This window comes from Cynoglossus semilaevis, chromosome 10 (assembly GCF_000523025.1).
Source record: "Cynoglossus semilaevis isolate Cse_v1.0 chromosome 10, Cse_v1.0, whole genome shotgun sequence".
Classification (NCBI taxonomy): Eukaryota; Metazoa; Chordata; class Actinopteri; order Pleuronectiformes; family Cynoglossidae; genus Cynoglossus; species Cynoglossus semilaevis.
The window spans coordinates 10122269-10138867 of NC_024316.1; the positions used below are offsets into that span (position 1 = coordinate 10122269).

General features: G+C 42.9%; 1 protein-coding gene across 8 annotated transcripts in view; it reads left to right on the forward strand.

The window, feature by feature from the left end:
• Positions 1–16599, forward strand: part of casz1 (castor zinc finger 1) — a 160933-nt gene that overhangs the window by 137720 nt on the left and 6614 nt on the right. For 6 of the 8 annotated variants that reach the window (XM_017035821.2, XM_017035823.2, XM_025059741.1 and 3 more), the window contains 12 exons: positions 1841–1937; positions 4349–4513; positions 6207–6379; positions 7078–7928; positions 11041–11164; positions 11572–11635; positions 12482–12645; positions 12767–12889; positions 13001–13321; positions 13421–13619; positions 14392–14563; positions 16362–16510. In XM_017035821.2, coding sequence (XP_016891310.1) covers positions 1841–1937; positions 4349–4513; positions 6207–6379; positions 7078–7928; positions 11041–11164; positions 11572–11635; positions 12482–12645; positions 12767–12889; positions 13001–13321; positions 13421–13619; positions 14392–14563; positions 16362–16510 — 2602 coding nt within the window. The remainder of the gene's footprint in view (positions 1–1840; positions 1938–4348; positions 4514–6206; positions 6380–7077; positions 7929–11040; positions 11165–11571; positions 11636–12481; positions 12646–12766; positions 12890–13000; positions 13322–13420; positions 13620–14391; positions 14564–16361; positions 16511–16599) is intronic. The other 2 variants (XM_025059739.1, XM_025059743.1) reach the window with 1 other exon arrangement.

The following is a 16599-nucleotide window of genomic DNA, read 5'->3' on the forward strand; positions in this document are numbered from 1 at the left end:
TTTCCGTATTGGGTTGGGAGAAAAAAAAGAGAAAGGAAAGAAGAGGAGGGAGGGAAAAAAATGGAAAAGGAGGGCTCATAAAAAGGGCAAATGTAGCGCAGAGAGGGGAGGTAGACGCGGGGGATGGTCGTCCTTGGAGCTACGGCTAATGAGTGCACAGTAATACTAAAAACCAGCTTTGTAAATGTGTTCGCACCCAGTCCTGGTGAAAAGAGGGGGGGTGGGAGTTCATCATCCCCTCGCCACACTACAGTTTGATGTTTTAAAGAGCTTCCCTGCTAGTGTTTAGTTGCAGTTTTCACTCTTTAAATGCTTTCATGCACCCACTGTTGCCTCGGCACTTTGATCTGTGTATCTCTATTGTAACTTGAGATGCGCTGCAATCTCTGTATCGTGGTGATATTAATATTTAATCTGCTGCTGAATAGCAGCGGCCCATTAGGCCCCCTGACGCGGCAAGTGGGAATTGTCCAGAGGCAAAGTGATACAGCTGGGCAATGTGAAGAGGGGTGGGCTGTAGTCCCAGGAGAATGGAGGCGGGGTGGGGGGTGGGGGGTCAAGGGGATCATATGTGTGTGCGTGTATGTAGAAGAGAAGTACTGTATGTGAGTGGGACATATGTTGGCTTTATTGCGTGCTCCAAGCGTGACGTGTTTTGACTGGCTCGGCCCTTTACTCAAAGACCCGTCCAACCTTTCCGTGGCCCATCCCTCTCCTTCCATCACTGTTTTCCACACTCACACAGCCAACTTAAAAAGTGTAGTGGATATACCGTTCAATTAGCTTAATGAACTCAGCAAAGTGATCTGTAAATGCAGCTCAGGGATAATCCTAACAAGAAAAAACAGAAAGAGAGAGATGGAAAAAATATTACTTCTCCCTCTCCCCCTCTCTCTCACCCCCCCCACCCCCCGCCCGCTTTTCCCCGTACTTCCAGATGGAGCTGTTGGTAGCAAAATTCTCAACGTTTATTTATGTGTTTTCACTGGTAATTGGAGGGTTTTAACAGTCATCACCATCGTCATCAGGCTCATAATCACCACTGTAAGAGTGGTTGCACTGTAGCAAGTAGCAGCCAGTGTTAGAGCCACAACTGATAGGTTATCAACAGGAGAGAGGGAGAGAGAGGGAGAGGGAGAGAGAGAGAGAGCCATTCATAGATCTGGGGAGACTGGACTCTGTTCCTCACTCTGCAAAAGTGTGGTTAAAGCAAAATAACTGCATTGATTTGACAAGGGTTTTCACAGTGTTGAGAAACAAATTAGTTATGGGGCGTGAGAACGTGTGTCAGGGGAAAGGGTTTCAGTGTAATAAGTGTCTCTTACGGCCGCTTTGGAAATAAATGGAGCTAATTTGGCAGAAATTGGTGTGACAGACAGGTAAATTGTTGCAGCGCTGTGGAAAGCAGAGGTGGGTTTGAAGTCGGCAGCACTGTTACTTTGAAGGTGAGAAGAAGGTCCGAGCCTTTCTTCTTCTTCTTTTTTTTTTGCCCTTTCTTTATTAATCATGTGAAGGTTTTTTTTGGTTGATTACATTTAAGCAAAAGTGTGTATTGGCCAGAGTCTGATGATACAATACAATATATTGCGATATACTGCGATACTGCGATACTGTTGGCACAACAATATATTGGAATGTTTTTCTTAACTTAATTGACTGATTTTAATAATCAATATAGTAGTTAGGTTTAGTTACACCAGGTTACTAAAATTGGAACAGAATTATCTACATTTGTAATCACTATAGAAGAAATAAAAATAAAATGAACCAACACCGTGAAAATTTGCACAACCTAAACTCTACGTCTTGTGCAAATGTTTTCCTGTTGTTTGTGTTTCAGGTTCTCTGGTAGTCAACACTGTGGGCACGTGCACTGTGCCTACCAGTACAGGGAGCATTACCACTGCATGGACCCTGACTGTAACTACCAGGTGAGCGTGAGTAAATTTATCACCTTTTCTGCAGCACCCTAATTCCCAAATACACATTCTTACACTGCAAACAGGTCACGGGTTTAAATGTGTGCTTAGGTTTCTTTATTTATTCATTACGAGGTTAGGTTGGGTGACTTAAAGCCAAGCATGCTCATCTTTTTTCAGGAGCTAACAAAGGGGATGTGGTAATCTTAGGACAGACAAACAGGATAATGTGTCATCTTTTCCTGACTCGTCACACCCAGCCAAAGTTTACCATGATGAAAACCCTGTTGTCCTCAGGTTTGTCAAATGGGCTGTGGCTGCGTGAACTCCTTCACTTTAAGCAACCTTTCCAGCCCAGTTGGTCTTTAACAGTTGTTCTTTTATCTCAAAGGTTATTTGTGAGCACATTTAAAAATGGCTTGATTTTGTCTCATGCTTTTGTTACAAAGGGACACCTGTCCACAACTGCAGGCCTGTCTTCTGTCCTATTTAATGAAATACATTCAGTGTTGCCAGGTGGGAAACAGGATTATCAAAGGAGAGGGGAAAAAAAAGATTGTATTTTATGGGAAATTATCGTAAGATAACGTTCAGTTGTTAAGTACGGTCACAGAGACAAGTCCCCAAATACACAGCTCAGTGTCCTTTTACTAATTCCTCAAATTTTGTTTTCCTGAATAAGCCATCCTCACTTCTAATCTCCATGTCTGCTCCTGATCAGGAGATACCGCTGCTGGGTAAATCTTGTTTATTCGGTGCAAAGTGTAACATTTCAAGGCTTTCATTTTCTCCAGCAGTCCCACTTCACAGTCTGATGGGACTTAGAGTCTTAGAGGAATACAAAGGAAAATCATTTCATGTCATTATTTAGAGCGTTAGTTCAGGTTATCATGGCAATTTCCATGGTCAGCGCCACATTTCTCTGTTGCTTTAGCGTTGCGTGGAAACACAGATATGGTTTGGAAGCCAGCACTCTGGATGTCAATACCCTGAAAAAACAGGCAGGCAGTGATGAGACGCTCCATTCGAAGCGATAACTCATGAAATGTTACATGACACACACTCCTGGAATATTATCCCACTGCCAGCCTCTGGGCTATTGGCTGAGTCTTAACATTCTCCTTTCATGGGCTTGTACATGAGGGAGAGTGTGCATCTTGCCACACTGGTGGGAATCCTAAAATAAATGTAGCAAGTGGCTCCCAACCTTCATCACCACTCCACTGAAAATGAGATCTTTTTCCCAGTCAGCTCTATCCATAGCCTATTTTGGACAGCTTGATGGATCGAGTTTATCGTGACCACAGTTCAACTTATCTTATATTGTCGTGAACTTTCAGACACTCCAGAAAGCCCAAAGCTCAGAGCTGAGGTTTAAGGATAATTATTCAGAAAGTGATGAATCTAAAGTATTCATCAATTAGATTAAAAATCCTAATGAAGTGTTTGCTCCGACAAGAGTCAAACATCCTGGAAATATGCAGTGGGAAATGGGCCAAGAGCAGGCGGCAACAGCTGTGTGAGATCTTAGCTTTTTACGTGTGCGTGAGTGGAACACATGACACAGAGCAATTACCCTACTTTGTACAGCAATTATTTGCTTTTTAGAATACTTTCTTTTTGATGTTTTTTTTTCTCTCCCCCCTCAACTGGAGATAAATATGGATTGAAGAAACGTCTCATTGATTTGTGCTTCTCCTGTTACACTTTCTGTAACATCAGCTTAAGTCCAATTACAGCAGATTTGGTTGCTGCTGGTCTCCGAGGAGTTTCTTTTCCGTTTTCCCTCCTTGATTCCTCAGTGTTCCTCAATTATTTATTTATTTATTTACTTTCTAATTTTAGCAGGCGGGCCTCTTAGCATATTCTCTCATCACGACAGGCGACGTCTGCACCGAAAGTGTGTGTAAATGCTTTAATTAAAAATGGAATCATATCGCAGCGGATTGAAAGGGAGATTTTTTTTTTCCTTCGTTGTTTGTTTCTGTTGTCTTCTCTTCTCCCCTGTGCCCATCTGAGAAATCAGCTGTATGGAACATAATTTTTCCAGCGTCGGAAACACCAGAACCGTGATCTTGCATGCCAATTGATTGATCTTAATTAAAAAGACACATTTTGTTGGAAATGATTCTTCTACCTGCTGGGCGTGAGGAGAACTTGCTCCGTGCCATTCCAGCTTTGCTTCAAACTTGTGCTCAGAAAGAACCTCGAGACCTTTTAATAGGTCAAAATGTGGGGTCACACAGTGGAACATTTCATATTTAAAGACATCATGTTCCTTTAATTGCAGCATATACATTTGCCAATTGGCTCCCAAATGTTGCACCTGCTGTTTCCACAGAGATAAAGTGACTTGTTGCTGATTCTGTAACAGGCTTAAATAAACGGCAACCTGTTGCTGTACATTTTTCCCCCCTCCCCTTTTGCAGAGGTTTACCAGTAAGCAGGACGTAATCAGGCACTACAACATGCACAAGAAGAGGGACAACTCTCTGCAGCACGGATTCATGCGCTTCAGCCCCCTAGACGACTGCAGCGTCTACTACCACGGCTGCCACCTCAATGGAAAAAGCACCCATTACCACTGCATGCAGGTACACAGCACATGCTTATTCCATGTCTTCAACCGTCCCACAGGAAACCCACACACACGTACAGTAGACGAGATACAGTCATAAGAGCACACACACACTCTCTCTCTCTCTTTCACACACACACACACAGACACATTTACCGTTCCATCATTACCAGTAAAAACTTTCAGTGCTCACTTATTTACACGTTTAAAACAAAGGCACACTTTTAAAATGTAACAAAAACCAGAAGGTATAAGTTAGCTATCTTGCTAATATTTATTTATCAGGCATAAAGACAAGAAAAAAAATGATTGATGATTTTTTTTCTGACCAACACAGTTTTATATAATAATAACTTTTTAATTTTAATTCAATTTTTGAAAAATCCAAATAAAAAAAAAACGAGGAGGGAGTTTACACAGTCCACGGTCGACCAGGAAACAGGTCAGATCAACCCCAGACTGTGTTATTCCACATTGTTGTGGCAGTGACATATGAAGGAGGTAGGAACCAAAAGAACCTGATCAGATGTATGCTGCAGAACTCTGCAATATAAATGATGGTCGGATCTGGAAAAACAGGACAGTCATAAATTTGTATCTGTGAAATAAAACTACCGCTCTGTGTCTTTTTTCCATTTACCCCTGAATGTCTTCAAAGAGCAGTGGGGCAAAACGTGTCTCAAAATAAACAAAAAAAAAAAAGTAAGTAAGGCTGCTTGTGTTTCCTTTACTTTCTTTCTCTCTCTCTCTCTCTCTCTTTCTTCTCCCCGCGTCCTCACCTCTCTCTCTCCCTCACAACTTGGCATGGATAAAACTCAGTTAGCTGTTTACATAAACTTCACATTTTTCATCTTTTAGTACCAAGCAGCCCGTTCACACTGTTCCCTCTTCTGGATTTGTTTAATTTTTTCCTACATCTGCTTATTTTCACGGTGTCATTGTGGCCACGGCTTCCTCAGCAGCAGCAGCTGAGGATGGTTGTAGACCTATGCTTTTTTTTCAGCCCTCTAACAGAGTAATTGTTATTAGGACATTTCAGTCCTTGTTGTAACAGTCCCTGAGAACCTGCAGATGTTGGCATCTGCTCTCTTGATTTAGAGATGGAAAAAAAACACAGAGTAGCATTTTTTTCATTGTTTGACTCAATATGGAGAAGTTGCCCGGTTTGTATCGACGGAGAGTGCCAGGGATGATATACAATTGCTGCTTTTAATTTAAACATTACCTGTTTTTTCCTGCTCTGTTGGCTCCGAGCAGTAGGACAGTTTAAACTAAAGAGGATGACAGTTCAGTTACGTAGCTCCTGTCTGAACTCCTCCACCACTTCACTTCTGAAATATGCTCTCAGACGGACAGAAAGTTTGTGGCGACAGTCTCACTCCACGTATGAATATTCTGAAGAGGCAGCCCTGACAGGAAGATTCTGCATTTTGAGCTCTGTGCTGCTGTGACCACTGATTCTTTTCAACACACTTTTTCTCACAATGACATTAAAAAGGTGTTACTGGAAACTTGCCCACATCTACACTACAGCACAGGAAGTCATTTTTTAATATAAGGAAACAACCTTATTCTACCTCTTTGTCAGTCACTTTAACATAAATGTACTTTTTTTAAAAAAAATATAAAAAAAAATCACAAATTTAAATGATTACTAAGCGTTCACATCTGCTCTTGTATCGTTTACCATGTCGTGTGTCTGCTTTCAGGTCGGCTGCAGTAAGGTGTACACCAGCACCTCTGACGTTATGACTCACGAAAACTTCCACAAGAAGAACGCCCAGCTGATCAACGATGGCTTCCAGAGGTTTCGTGCCACTGAGGACTGTGGAACAGTGGGCTGTCAGTTTTACGGGCAGAAGACCACACACTTCCACTGCAGGTGGCTGTCGTTTCATGGCACTTCATTCATTCTTTACTTCTGTGTAGTACCAGTAGTGATGTTTAACCCCTTTACAATCACACCTACGTCATTATCAAATGGATGTGACATTTTAAATTGTTGAAAAACAATTTAGATAAAGTTCTATCAACACGGTTTTACCAAAAACTCAACAACAGTGGCACATTATTACATCAACCTGTAGGAACCTCTCACAGAACGACACCAATGCTGCTCAACTTCCTGTAAAGTCAATGGATCGTAGTCCCCAACTGAAAAAATGGAGAATTGTTTTACTATTATTTATGAGTGCTTAGAAATTAGCAAGCAGGCAAACGTGACAAAACGACAAATATTAACATCACAAATTACAGCGAGTCCCAATTATTACATATGAACAATAGTGATATTTAAAGCATTGTATTCACTTGAAATAAGCTCCAAAGCTCACAGCACTCTCTGGTTTGGTAGAATGAGCTGCAACTGTTATCATTGGTTATAGATAATCACTGGCTGGAATGTGTCCCTCTGGCAGAGGTTGAAGGGAGTGATGTGTCAATGAGCTGCTGTTGTGTCACTGAACCACCTCAGTTATCATTCCTCCATTAACAAGTATTCCAGTCACATGGACTCCCTCCAAGAACCCACAACTGAGCAGGGATGGAAAAATGACATTGTCATGTGTTCTCGTTTCCCAGGCGCCCCGGCTGCACCTTCACCTTCAAAAACAAATGTGACATTGAGAAGCACAAGAGCTACCACATCAAGGATGATGCCTATGCCAAAGACGGCTTCAAAAAGTTCTACAAATATGAGGAGTGCAAGTACGAAGGCTGCGTGTACAGCAAAGCCACCAACCACTTCCACTGTATCCGCTCAGGCTGCGGCTTCACCTTTACCTCCACTAGCCAGATGACCTCCCACAAACGCAAACACGAACGCCGGCACATCCGCTCCTCGGGTGTCATGGGCCTCTCCTCCACCTTTCTGACACCCAAGGATGAGCCAGAGGATTCAAGCAACGATGACCTGATGGACTTCTCAGCCATCAGCAGCAAGAACTCCAGCCTGAGTGCCTCGCCGACCACCCAACAGTCCACCACTGTGCCACACCTGCTGGCCACACCCACTACTGCTGTGTCCTCCTCCACAACTGGCCCAGTCCTCAAGCCTTCTCATGCACTGGCCACTCCAGGTCAGCGGATGCCCAGCCTGCTGTCCCAGGCCCTGCCCAGTAACATGCCAGTGGCCCTCGCTCTGTCCAACAACCCCTTCTTTCCCCTCATGGCACCCAGGCTACCTCTGCAACCACCTCCACAAGCTGCTAGCCTGATCTCAGCTGCATCCTCTGGGGCCCACTCCATGCCCACAGACTCGCTCACCCAAGGAACCTCTACAGCAGGAGCGGACGGAAGCCTGGCATCCACTCCAACCTCCTTTGCCACCTCCTCCCTCATGGAGAAGATCACAGCGAGTAAAGGCATGATATCACCCATGATGGCCAGACTGGCAGCTGCTGCCCTGAAGCCCTCCAACAACACAGATCCAGGTCAGTCCCTTTACAGTCAGTCACTTGTATGTTGATTTATTAACTGGGATTAATCATGAATAATCGTGATTAATCGGTTCATCCACAGTTTCTTGGTAATTAACCAGGTTTACAGTTTCAGTTGTTTCACAGCCCTAATACAAATCCATTACATCTCAGTAGTTCTTAGGTGTAATTGTGTTTATTTCATCACTTTTAAAACAGACTTCACTCAGATGTTTCTGTCCCACATTATTAGAAAGGTTTAAAAAACTGTCACTTTTCTGCTCGGAGGGGCAAACCAGAGGGATGGCTCTCTGCTGTGGGCTTGGGCTTGGGGTTGAGTTGATCACTTGTTAGATACCCACAATCCATTTAGAGATAAATGTGCTGACTGGGGAGAGTGGAGCTTGTAAAAGTCTCTCATGATGTTCAGAATGGGGGCTCATGGGGCTTTTGTCGTACATGTTTCCTCATCATCGGTCTCTTATCTGTCTGTGCCCGTTCCAAGCAAATGGAGGTGGAATGAAATTAAGTTCAGAAATTGCAGGAACAAAAAATGTTGTTTTTTTCTATCCTCTATGCAAACTGATAAAAAAAAACCCCCGGAAATCTCTCAGGCAGAAACGACTCAAAGCACCAGAGCTGAAAATAAAGCTTTTTTTTCCCCACTGATACAAGAAGTCAGACACACTTGCCTGCATCAGCAAAGACACACTTTACACATTTTTCGAAACCTTCTGTTCCCGGGAAAACATGTCAATATCTATTTAGCATAAACACAATCCGCATAATTTTGGAGGTAATTGCCTTGTCTCTGTTTATCAAACTGCTCTAAACAAAGCTTGTGGAAATTAAGGTAAGGTATTAAATTGATAATGCACTGCAGAACAGAGTCTTGCATTTAAGTACCAGCAGAGCCTCCTGCATTGAGCCTGAGCAGGTGGGATGTGGGTTGTAAATGGGACTGCAGGGGGGAGCATCTCCGGATGTTGGGACTGGGAAGGATTACAATTCCTAGTGGTGTTCCTGGAGCAGGACAGGCCCTGGGAGAGAGCTGGGGCAGCTGCTCCGGGGAGCTCAGCCGAGTTCAGGCTGTCTGGCTGAGCTCCACCTCTGGGCTTCCAGCAGTTAGTCTGAATGCCGATAAGACCCCAGTGAGGGTGGGGCCACCACAGATGGTGCGTTTGCTAAAAAAGACCCCGGTGTGCTCACCTATCAGATGCAGCATGTATCTGGCTGCCGGATAGAAAAGTTAGCTCGATCACACTGCAGCCCCCTCACTCACATATTTTATTGTAAACCCTCAGTGCAGTAAGAGGAGGGAGCGGTAGCTGTGGTTTTTGTTTCTTGTAGTCTTGTAGTTTCAACAAATGTGTGAACAGGACATTTAGGGTCAAAATATGAAGGAAGTGGTTTGTGTTTCTTGACAAAAAAGTGTGTGAAAAGTTTGAGTTTGTGGCTATATTTTCACTGTTCTGTTTTATATGTACTTGTGAAACTTCATTCTCAAATGTACAACTTCAAGTACATTTTTTTTCTATGTGAAGTCATTTTTCTCTAAATGTGTTTTTGTATATAATGTTCTGCTCTAATTTACCCCTAAGTGTTTTTTCCCAGAGATTTGAGCATCTGAAGGGTTTACTAATTAGATACACAGTACAAATGATCCTTCACCAGCTCTGTATCTTATCCGGAGTAATTACATGGTGGGACATTATTCCTGGATAATTTCCAGAAAGAAGCTGCTTTGAGTCAAACTCATTTGTTCTCCCTCTTTGGAAATTGAAAAGAAAAGAAAAAAACCTCGATGATTTGCAGCAGCGACCTTTGTTCTTTCCTGCACCTCAGAGCAGAAGTAAATTTCTCTGCTGACTGACTGCGGATGAAATATGCTGAATTTTTTTGTTTAATTGTTAATGAACGAGCGGCGTTGGTTTGGATGTTAAATTTTGTATGAACTCTCAACGTGTTGCGGGAGGGAAAAATAACTTCATCTAGACTTAGTGAGAATTCAGTGACCTCAACCAACACAGGTCGACTACCAGTTTTATTTAGACCCACCTATGCCAGAGCCCCACCTACCTCATGACAGCGACGGTGAGACCTCCTCTGAACTGAAGCACTCTGCTGACGAGGCCCAGGACTGGCTCTGATTCATTCAGCTTGTATGTCTCTGGGTCAGGGAGGAGGGAGGCTGAGGTCCCACGGAGGCTGGTCTTCCCTTCTTCTTCCTAAGAAGAAAAAAAAACAGAGATGCCTCATCAGGCTGAGGGCCAAGGGCACACACATGGTTGCCCATGACCTTGCCTGTCACAGTCCCTCAACACCAACTCAATCCCTAAACAACCGATTCCTCAGCAAAGGGATCACAGCCTCTGGTGCTCTCCAGTCTTACATTTAGACTTTATTCTGGCCCTCACCCCTGCCACTCATATTTTTTTAGATAAAACACTTAATGTCAACCAAGGGCCGTGCTTTCTCAGGATAGCCCCAGGACAAATTAATATTTCAGTCTCCTGTGGATAATGGAGGGTGGGGTGGGGGGGTGGGGGTGGGCTCCTGACTTTCTTATCACTGGTGTATTTAAACCGTTTCAGCTCTTTTGTCCAGACTTATTGCAAACACTGAATACCTATTTGTGGGAGAATTTGCAAAGGGGTCACGCTATTTGAACCAATGTGATTGGCTGTCAGCTCCAATCTGACCGACGTAGCGCCCCTTTTTCTTGTGGGTACGCTCAGTGGCACCGGCCGCCATCCGTTGTCAGGGCAACATTGAGCTTGGGAAGGTGGAAAGGGAGTGGGGAGGGGTTGCCAATCCGAGACTGCCACTTTCCCTCAGCATTAGCATCTAACTTAATGACCATTTAAGAGGCAGCCTGGCAAATGAGTTGTGACAAGTGCTGCAGAAAAAGGAGTCTTTTTCCCTCATATCGCCCGCCTCTCAATCACAATTTAAAAGGCTTGACGGCCTCACATAATTCTGCCATAATTATCACTCACAGTATTCTTTACGGGGCCAGGACAGGAGTCAGATTGGATCTTGTCATAGGGTAATAATGCTGACCAACAATAACTTTGTTGTCTCCTCTCCTCTCCTCTCCTCTCTCCATCTCTGCCTTGATCCTCAGGGAACGGGCAGTCGGCTCCAGCCAGCCAGTTCAATCTGGTTCAAGTGAAGCAGGAGCCAATGGAAGGCAACTCTCAGGACTCCACACAAGAGCATAGTCTGGACCTGAGCAAGAAAGACCACAGGTACAGAGATGTTAAACACACAGTTTGTAAATGTTGCATTTATTCCTGATGTGAAATTAACAAAAACATCCACAAAATGAATCGACACCAAAACAAAGTTTCACTGATTTATAGACACTTTCCACGGCTCTGGCAGCCTGAGTCAGACTGCCATTCCTGATTATGCATCACAAACATCCAGTTTGATATATGTGAATATATCCTCAACATATTTCAACATTTTTGCGAGAAAGATGTGTACATAAACCTTCAAGTCCAATCTTTGCTCGCACTGACTGTAGATCTTATTTTTTAAGAAGACAGCATTTTTCTTCTTCATTATACAGGCACACCCTCCGTGATAAATAGTAATATTTACAGTTCTCATGCAAATCTTGGCTAAACATTGTTCATTTTCCTTGTTCTAGTAATGAATCAAACGGACACCCTGTACCAGGGAATACATCTCTTTTATCCTCGCTTATGAATAAGGTAAGATCCATCCATCAAACGCCTTTCATCCCAAGACAAATTAGTGGGACGCAGAGGGGCCTGTTTGTTTTTTAATGTTTCACCGCTAATAAGATGAGTTTGTATCATTTAAATTTTCCAGCCATTTTTCATACGGTGTAATTTTCACTGCACCTCTCACAAATTAATATAATGAAGCAGTAGCTGGGTGCCAAGCCAGATATATAGAGATGTTTGTTTTTTGATGAGCTGGTTTGAAGTCACCGTCCATTTTTTTTCCGCTCCCTTTTTGAAACGTATTTATAGAGTTGGTAAATTATTTGATTATTTATTTGATTAAAAAGTCAGGCGGGGAAAATGAAGCGAGATGGCTAAATGCTGGTGTAAGAATTTCTGGAATAATACATTGTTGTCAGGGGGATCAAAATGGACATCGTCTTTATCTTATCTTAAGCTTTTTCTGACAGACACAAATGTGTCGGATGGTTTTAATAACCCACCCACTCATCAGACACTATTCCTTTAGCCTTGACAGCAGGTCAGAACCTGTTCCCGCCTTCTTTATACACACAGACATGTCTTAGCCAACCTCTGACTGTAACTAACCAGTAAACCAGCACATGTCCATTGGGAAATAATGTGTCACCTGTGATGGTGCAGGCTCAGAATGCAAATAGAAAAGAAAAGAAAAGACCCCTCTGCTCAGCCCTCACTGTTTTTAAATGACAGGAACCAAAGTGGTCTTCACACACGAAAAAGACAACTACACATGTGGTTAATGGGAGTGAAACTAAGCACAAATATATATATTTTTTTTTTTTTTTTTTTTTTAACTGGCTGCTGCTTTGTGTGTTATGTGTTTTGCAGATGACACAGATGAACCCCATCCTCTTCAACACCATGAACATTAAGACAGAGCTGGAGCAAGGCCAGGCCAACAACACCTCAGAGGTAGCACAGTATCTGAACAGAGTGCTGAAGAGGCCTGTTCAAGAAAAGCCCACCGAAATCTGGAGGACTTACCTCCGCAGGTATAAAAACCAAAAACCTTCTGAAATTGCAACTTCCATGTCTTTCAGTCTAGTAAGGTCCAATAGAAATAAACCAGTGTGGTTGAAGACATTTACATTCTTTGTATCTGTCAATATCAAGGTTTGACACAGATGACTACTGTGAGACTCAGTGTGACTTTCTTCACAAAGTCCACTTTCACTGTATGGTAGAGGACTGCGGCGCCCTCTTCAGCACCGTGGACGGAGCCATAAAACATGCAAAGTAAGTGACACACACTACGTCCTGACTTGGAGAGAATATGTTTTTGCACTGAAACATTCCATTTCTTTGTTCTTGATCGTTATCAAAATTAGCTTCTATTTTGTCGTTTAGCTTCCACCTCCGAGCCACCATTAAAGTTAAGTCAGAGTCTCAGTTTGGTGAGGTGAAAGACTCCAGCGAGGGAGCCCCTCCACAGCCTGCTGCCCCAGTGTCTATGGCCAACAACCCCTCCATGGATGTGGCCCATCTCTCCTCCTCTGGTGGCTACAGTTCTCCTCCTTCCTCCCTGTTGGCCTGGAAACAGCTGACAGGCACCATCCCTCAGCTGTCGGCTTCGATGCCCAACCTGCCAGCGAACTCCACTCTGGCCACCACCTCTTTAGAGAATGCTAAGCCTCAAGTCAAACCTGGTTTTCTTCAGTTCCAAGAAAAGTATGTCAAGTTTTTTTCCTCTAAATGCATTTGATTGTTTTGTTTTTTGTTTTTTTATCTTATAAGTGTTTTTCAATTATCTATTGCCTGTTTGTCTAGTGATCCATGCCTGGCTACTGACTGTAAGTACTCAAACAAGTTCCACTTCCACTGCTTGTTTGGGAACTGCAAGTATGTTTGCAAAACCTCTGGCAAGGCGGAGTCCCACTGTTTGGACCACATCAACCCCAACAACAACCTGGTCAACATCCGTGATCAGTTTTCCTACTACTCTCTCCAGTGTCTCTGTCCAAACCAGGTGAGTTGGACTGGATCTTTTGTCCAGATACGGGTGACTCACCTGCTGTCATCTCTCAGAATTTCCAAGCCTGAAGTATGCTATTCCATTAGACCAGTATTTGAGGTTATTTGACTCAAGGCTCTCACAAGCACTGCTCCCTGTCTTCCATCTCTGCTGAAAAAGACTCAGAGAGTCTAGAGTCTACTCACCAAGTAATGCCTGTTTATATGTCAATGATGTCATTTTGACTGCCGCATTCTCCTCTCAGAAAAGGCCAATTTAGCTGATATTACCCAATAAATCATTGTCACTTGCACAGTAAACAAGCCTGTCTGGATGGGGCTAAAATCAAGGGAATGCTTGGCAAATGAATCCTAAATGGCAGCCCCTGCCTGCTCTCATGAGCCCGTATTTGGAAAAGCATTTAAATTAATTCTTTAATGTGTTGAAAATTGCCCCCCCCCAAAAAAAATTTTTTTTCCTCATTTTTCCCTTCTCCTCCTCCTCCTTATTCCCCCTTAGTCTCCTGAACAGCGTAGATCTTATTTAGCCCTGTCCTCTGGGATCTGGGCCTCACAAGCAGATGGTGGTGCACAGACATGTTCGAAAGGAAACGTGTAATAAAAAAGTAATCATGAAGTGAAGTGTGGAATGTTCCACAAGACCAGAGAGGAAAGGACTGTGAGAATCTGCGTGCAGTGTTTGCTTAAACCTTGCACACACTAGATCAAATAATATTAATCATCTCCCTTAGACTCACTGAACTGTAAATTGTGTGTCTCCACTGCAGCACTGCGAATTCAGAATGAGGGGCCATTATCACTGTCTGCGACCTGGCTGCTTCTTTGTCACTAACATCACCACCAAGCTGCCGTGGCACATCAAGAAGCACGAGAAGGCAGAGCGCCGTGCCGCCAATGGCTTCAAATACTTCACCAAGAGGGAGGAGTGTGGGAGGCTGGGTAAGGAGAAAAAACCTGAAGTTTCCACCTTCCTTTTTCTTCTTTATCTCTTTGTGTTCTTTTCTCCTTTCCAACCTGCGCTCTGACAAGATCTTCATGTTCACATAAACACTGTTGTTTAAAACAGGTACTGTGTAGAATTCAGGCACAGCTATTGTCTATTCCATCCCCATTTAAATATAAACTAAGTCTTTTTTAATAAAAAAAACTTAATTTGTACAAGAATACTCATATGAAAATATAAAATGTTGTTTCATGATAACAGAACAGAGGAATGAGGAAATTATTCCTAATTAGGAAAGAATCCTAACTGTTTTGATTGTGGTTAGCATAGCAACATGCTAGTTGTTGTTCTTAGCTTTTTACTGCTATCATTAATGTCTGAAAAAAAATCTGTGTTTGAAGTAGAAGGTGACAGGAAAATTAGATTAAGTTGGAGAGCTTTAGTGGATTAGAGTCTGACCGGCTGCAGAGAGATTATATTTCTTATTAAAGAAAGAAGCAGCGCGTTGTTATTTAGCATATTCACAGCTGTGACAGGTCTATCGCTTTGTCCGCTGTCGTTTGACATGTAATGAAGCTTGGCCTAGACTTGAGAGAAAATTGTCAGTTTGGGCAATCATATCCAGGCTGTTTTCTTCCTACTTTAGCCCCTGTCAGAAATGAGCAATTAGTTTAGTGTTTGTTGATTATCTGGCATGTCTGGTTATGCCTGTTTGTGTTCTTATGCTGCGTCCCACAGTCACCACTGCCCCAACACAAAAATTAACTTTTTTAGTTACACAAAGTAAATTAAAAAACAAACACCAGGCTGTTAGGGTTAAACCAGTTGTTGTTTTTTTGTCTCTCTGTCTGAACTGCCAACTGTATTGTTTGTGCTGGGGAAAAACAGAGAGGATTACCATCAGTAACACTCCAGTCATAAAGAATTGATGGGTTACCAGTATCCATGGCAGCAACATTCAAGTGAACAGAGCTGATGATGTTACCTGGCTCCTGTCTCACAAAAGGCCCTTCATGTCACGGGGTTACTGTTATTTGCTCAACTTTGCGTGTTTGAAACGCTGTGTGTGCAGGAGCTATTTGATGACACAGACGTGTTGTGCTCTTAAACTGGGTGCCATGGTTACTGGCATGCTAGCACCTGCCCAGCATGTTACTCTTTCAATTATTTCTGCCTGCTTTTATATAATGGTATTTGATTAACAGACACAAAACAGAACATTCATTTAATTTGAAATCATAAAGCAATTAGAGCGAGACCCGTTAAAACAAGAGGAAAGAACAGAGGAAAAACGAAGCAGACGGCGGTGCAATGGAGAACAAAAGGAAAAATGGCAATGGAGATACTTTGAAAAATGAATTTAATATGGTAATAATTGTATATTTACTTTGGTTTGCAGGGGTGTGTGCATTATTGGGCCACAGAAAATGAGAATTTATTTATGTAAATTCCTAATTGAATAAAGCATGTCAGTGTAATAAAAGAGCTCCACAGGTTTAGTGAACAGAAGCCTTGACTTGCTCAGTGTGACACCAGAGTGATCTAATATTCCTCCTACATGTGCACTCCCAAACACTTTAGAACCCGATCCCTCTTTTGTCAGTGCTACAGTATATCATGAAATTAAAAAAAATCTAAAAATATTTCACTCTGTGTTTGATCTAATCACAACACCGTCACACTGGTAATATTGCGTTCAGCAGCCGAGCAGTTTTCAGACGCTCCGCAATCAGCCGGAGACAAATTAATCTGTGAGCGCTGAATCCACAACTGTTGCCGTTTTCCTCCTCACAGGTTGCAAATATAACCAAGTCAACAGCCACTTCCACTGCATCCGTGAGGGATGCCAGTTCTCCTTCCTGCTTAAGCACCAGATGACGTCACACGCACGCAAACACATGAGGCGGATGCTGGGCAAGAACTTTGACAGAGTCCCATCCCAGGTACAAACACATAACCTGTGGCACACAACACATGCCATTGTGAAATGTGTAATTATGTGACACTATAGCTCACTAAACAAAAACACTTC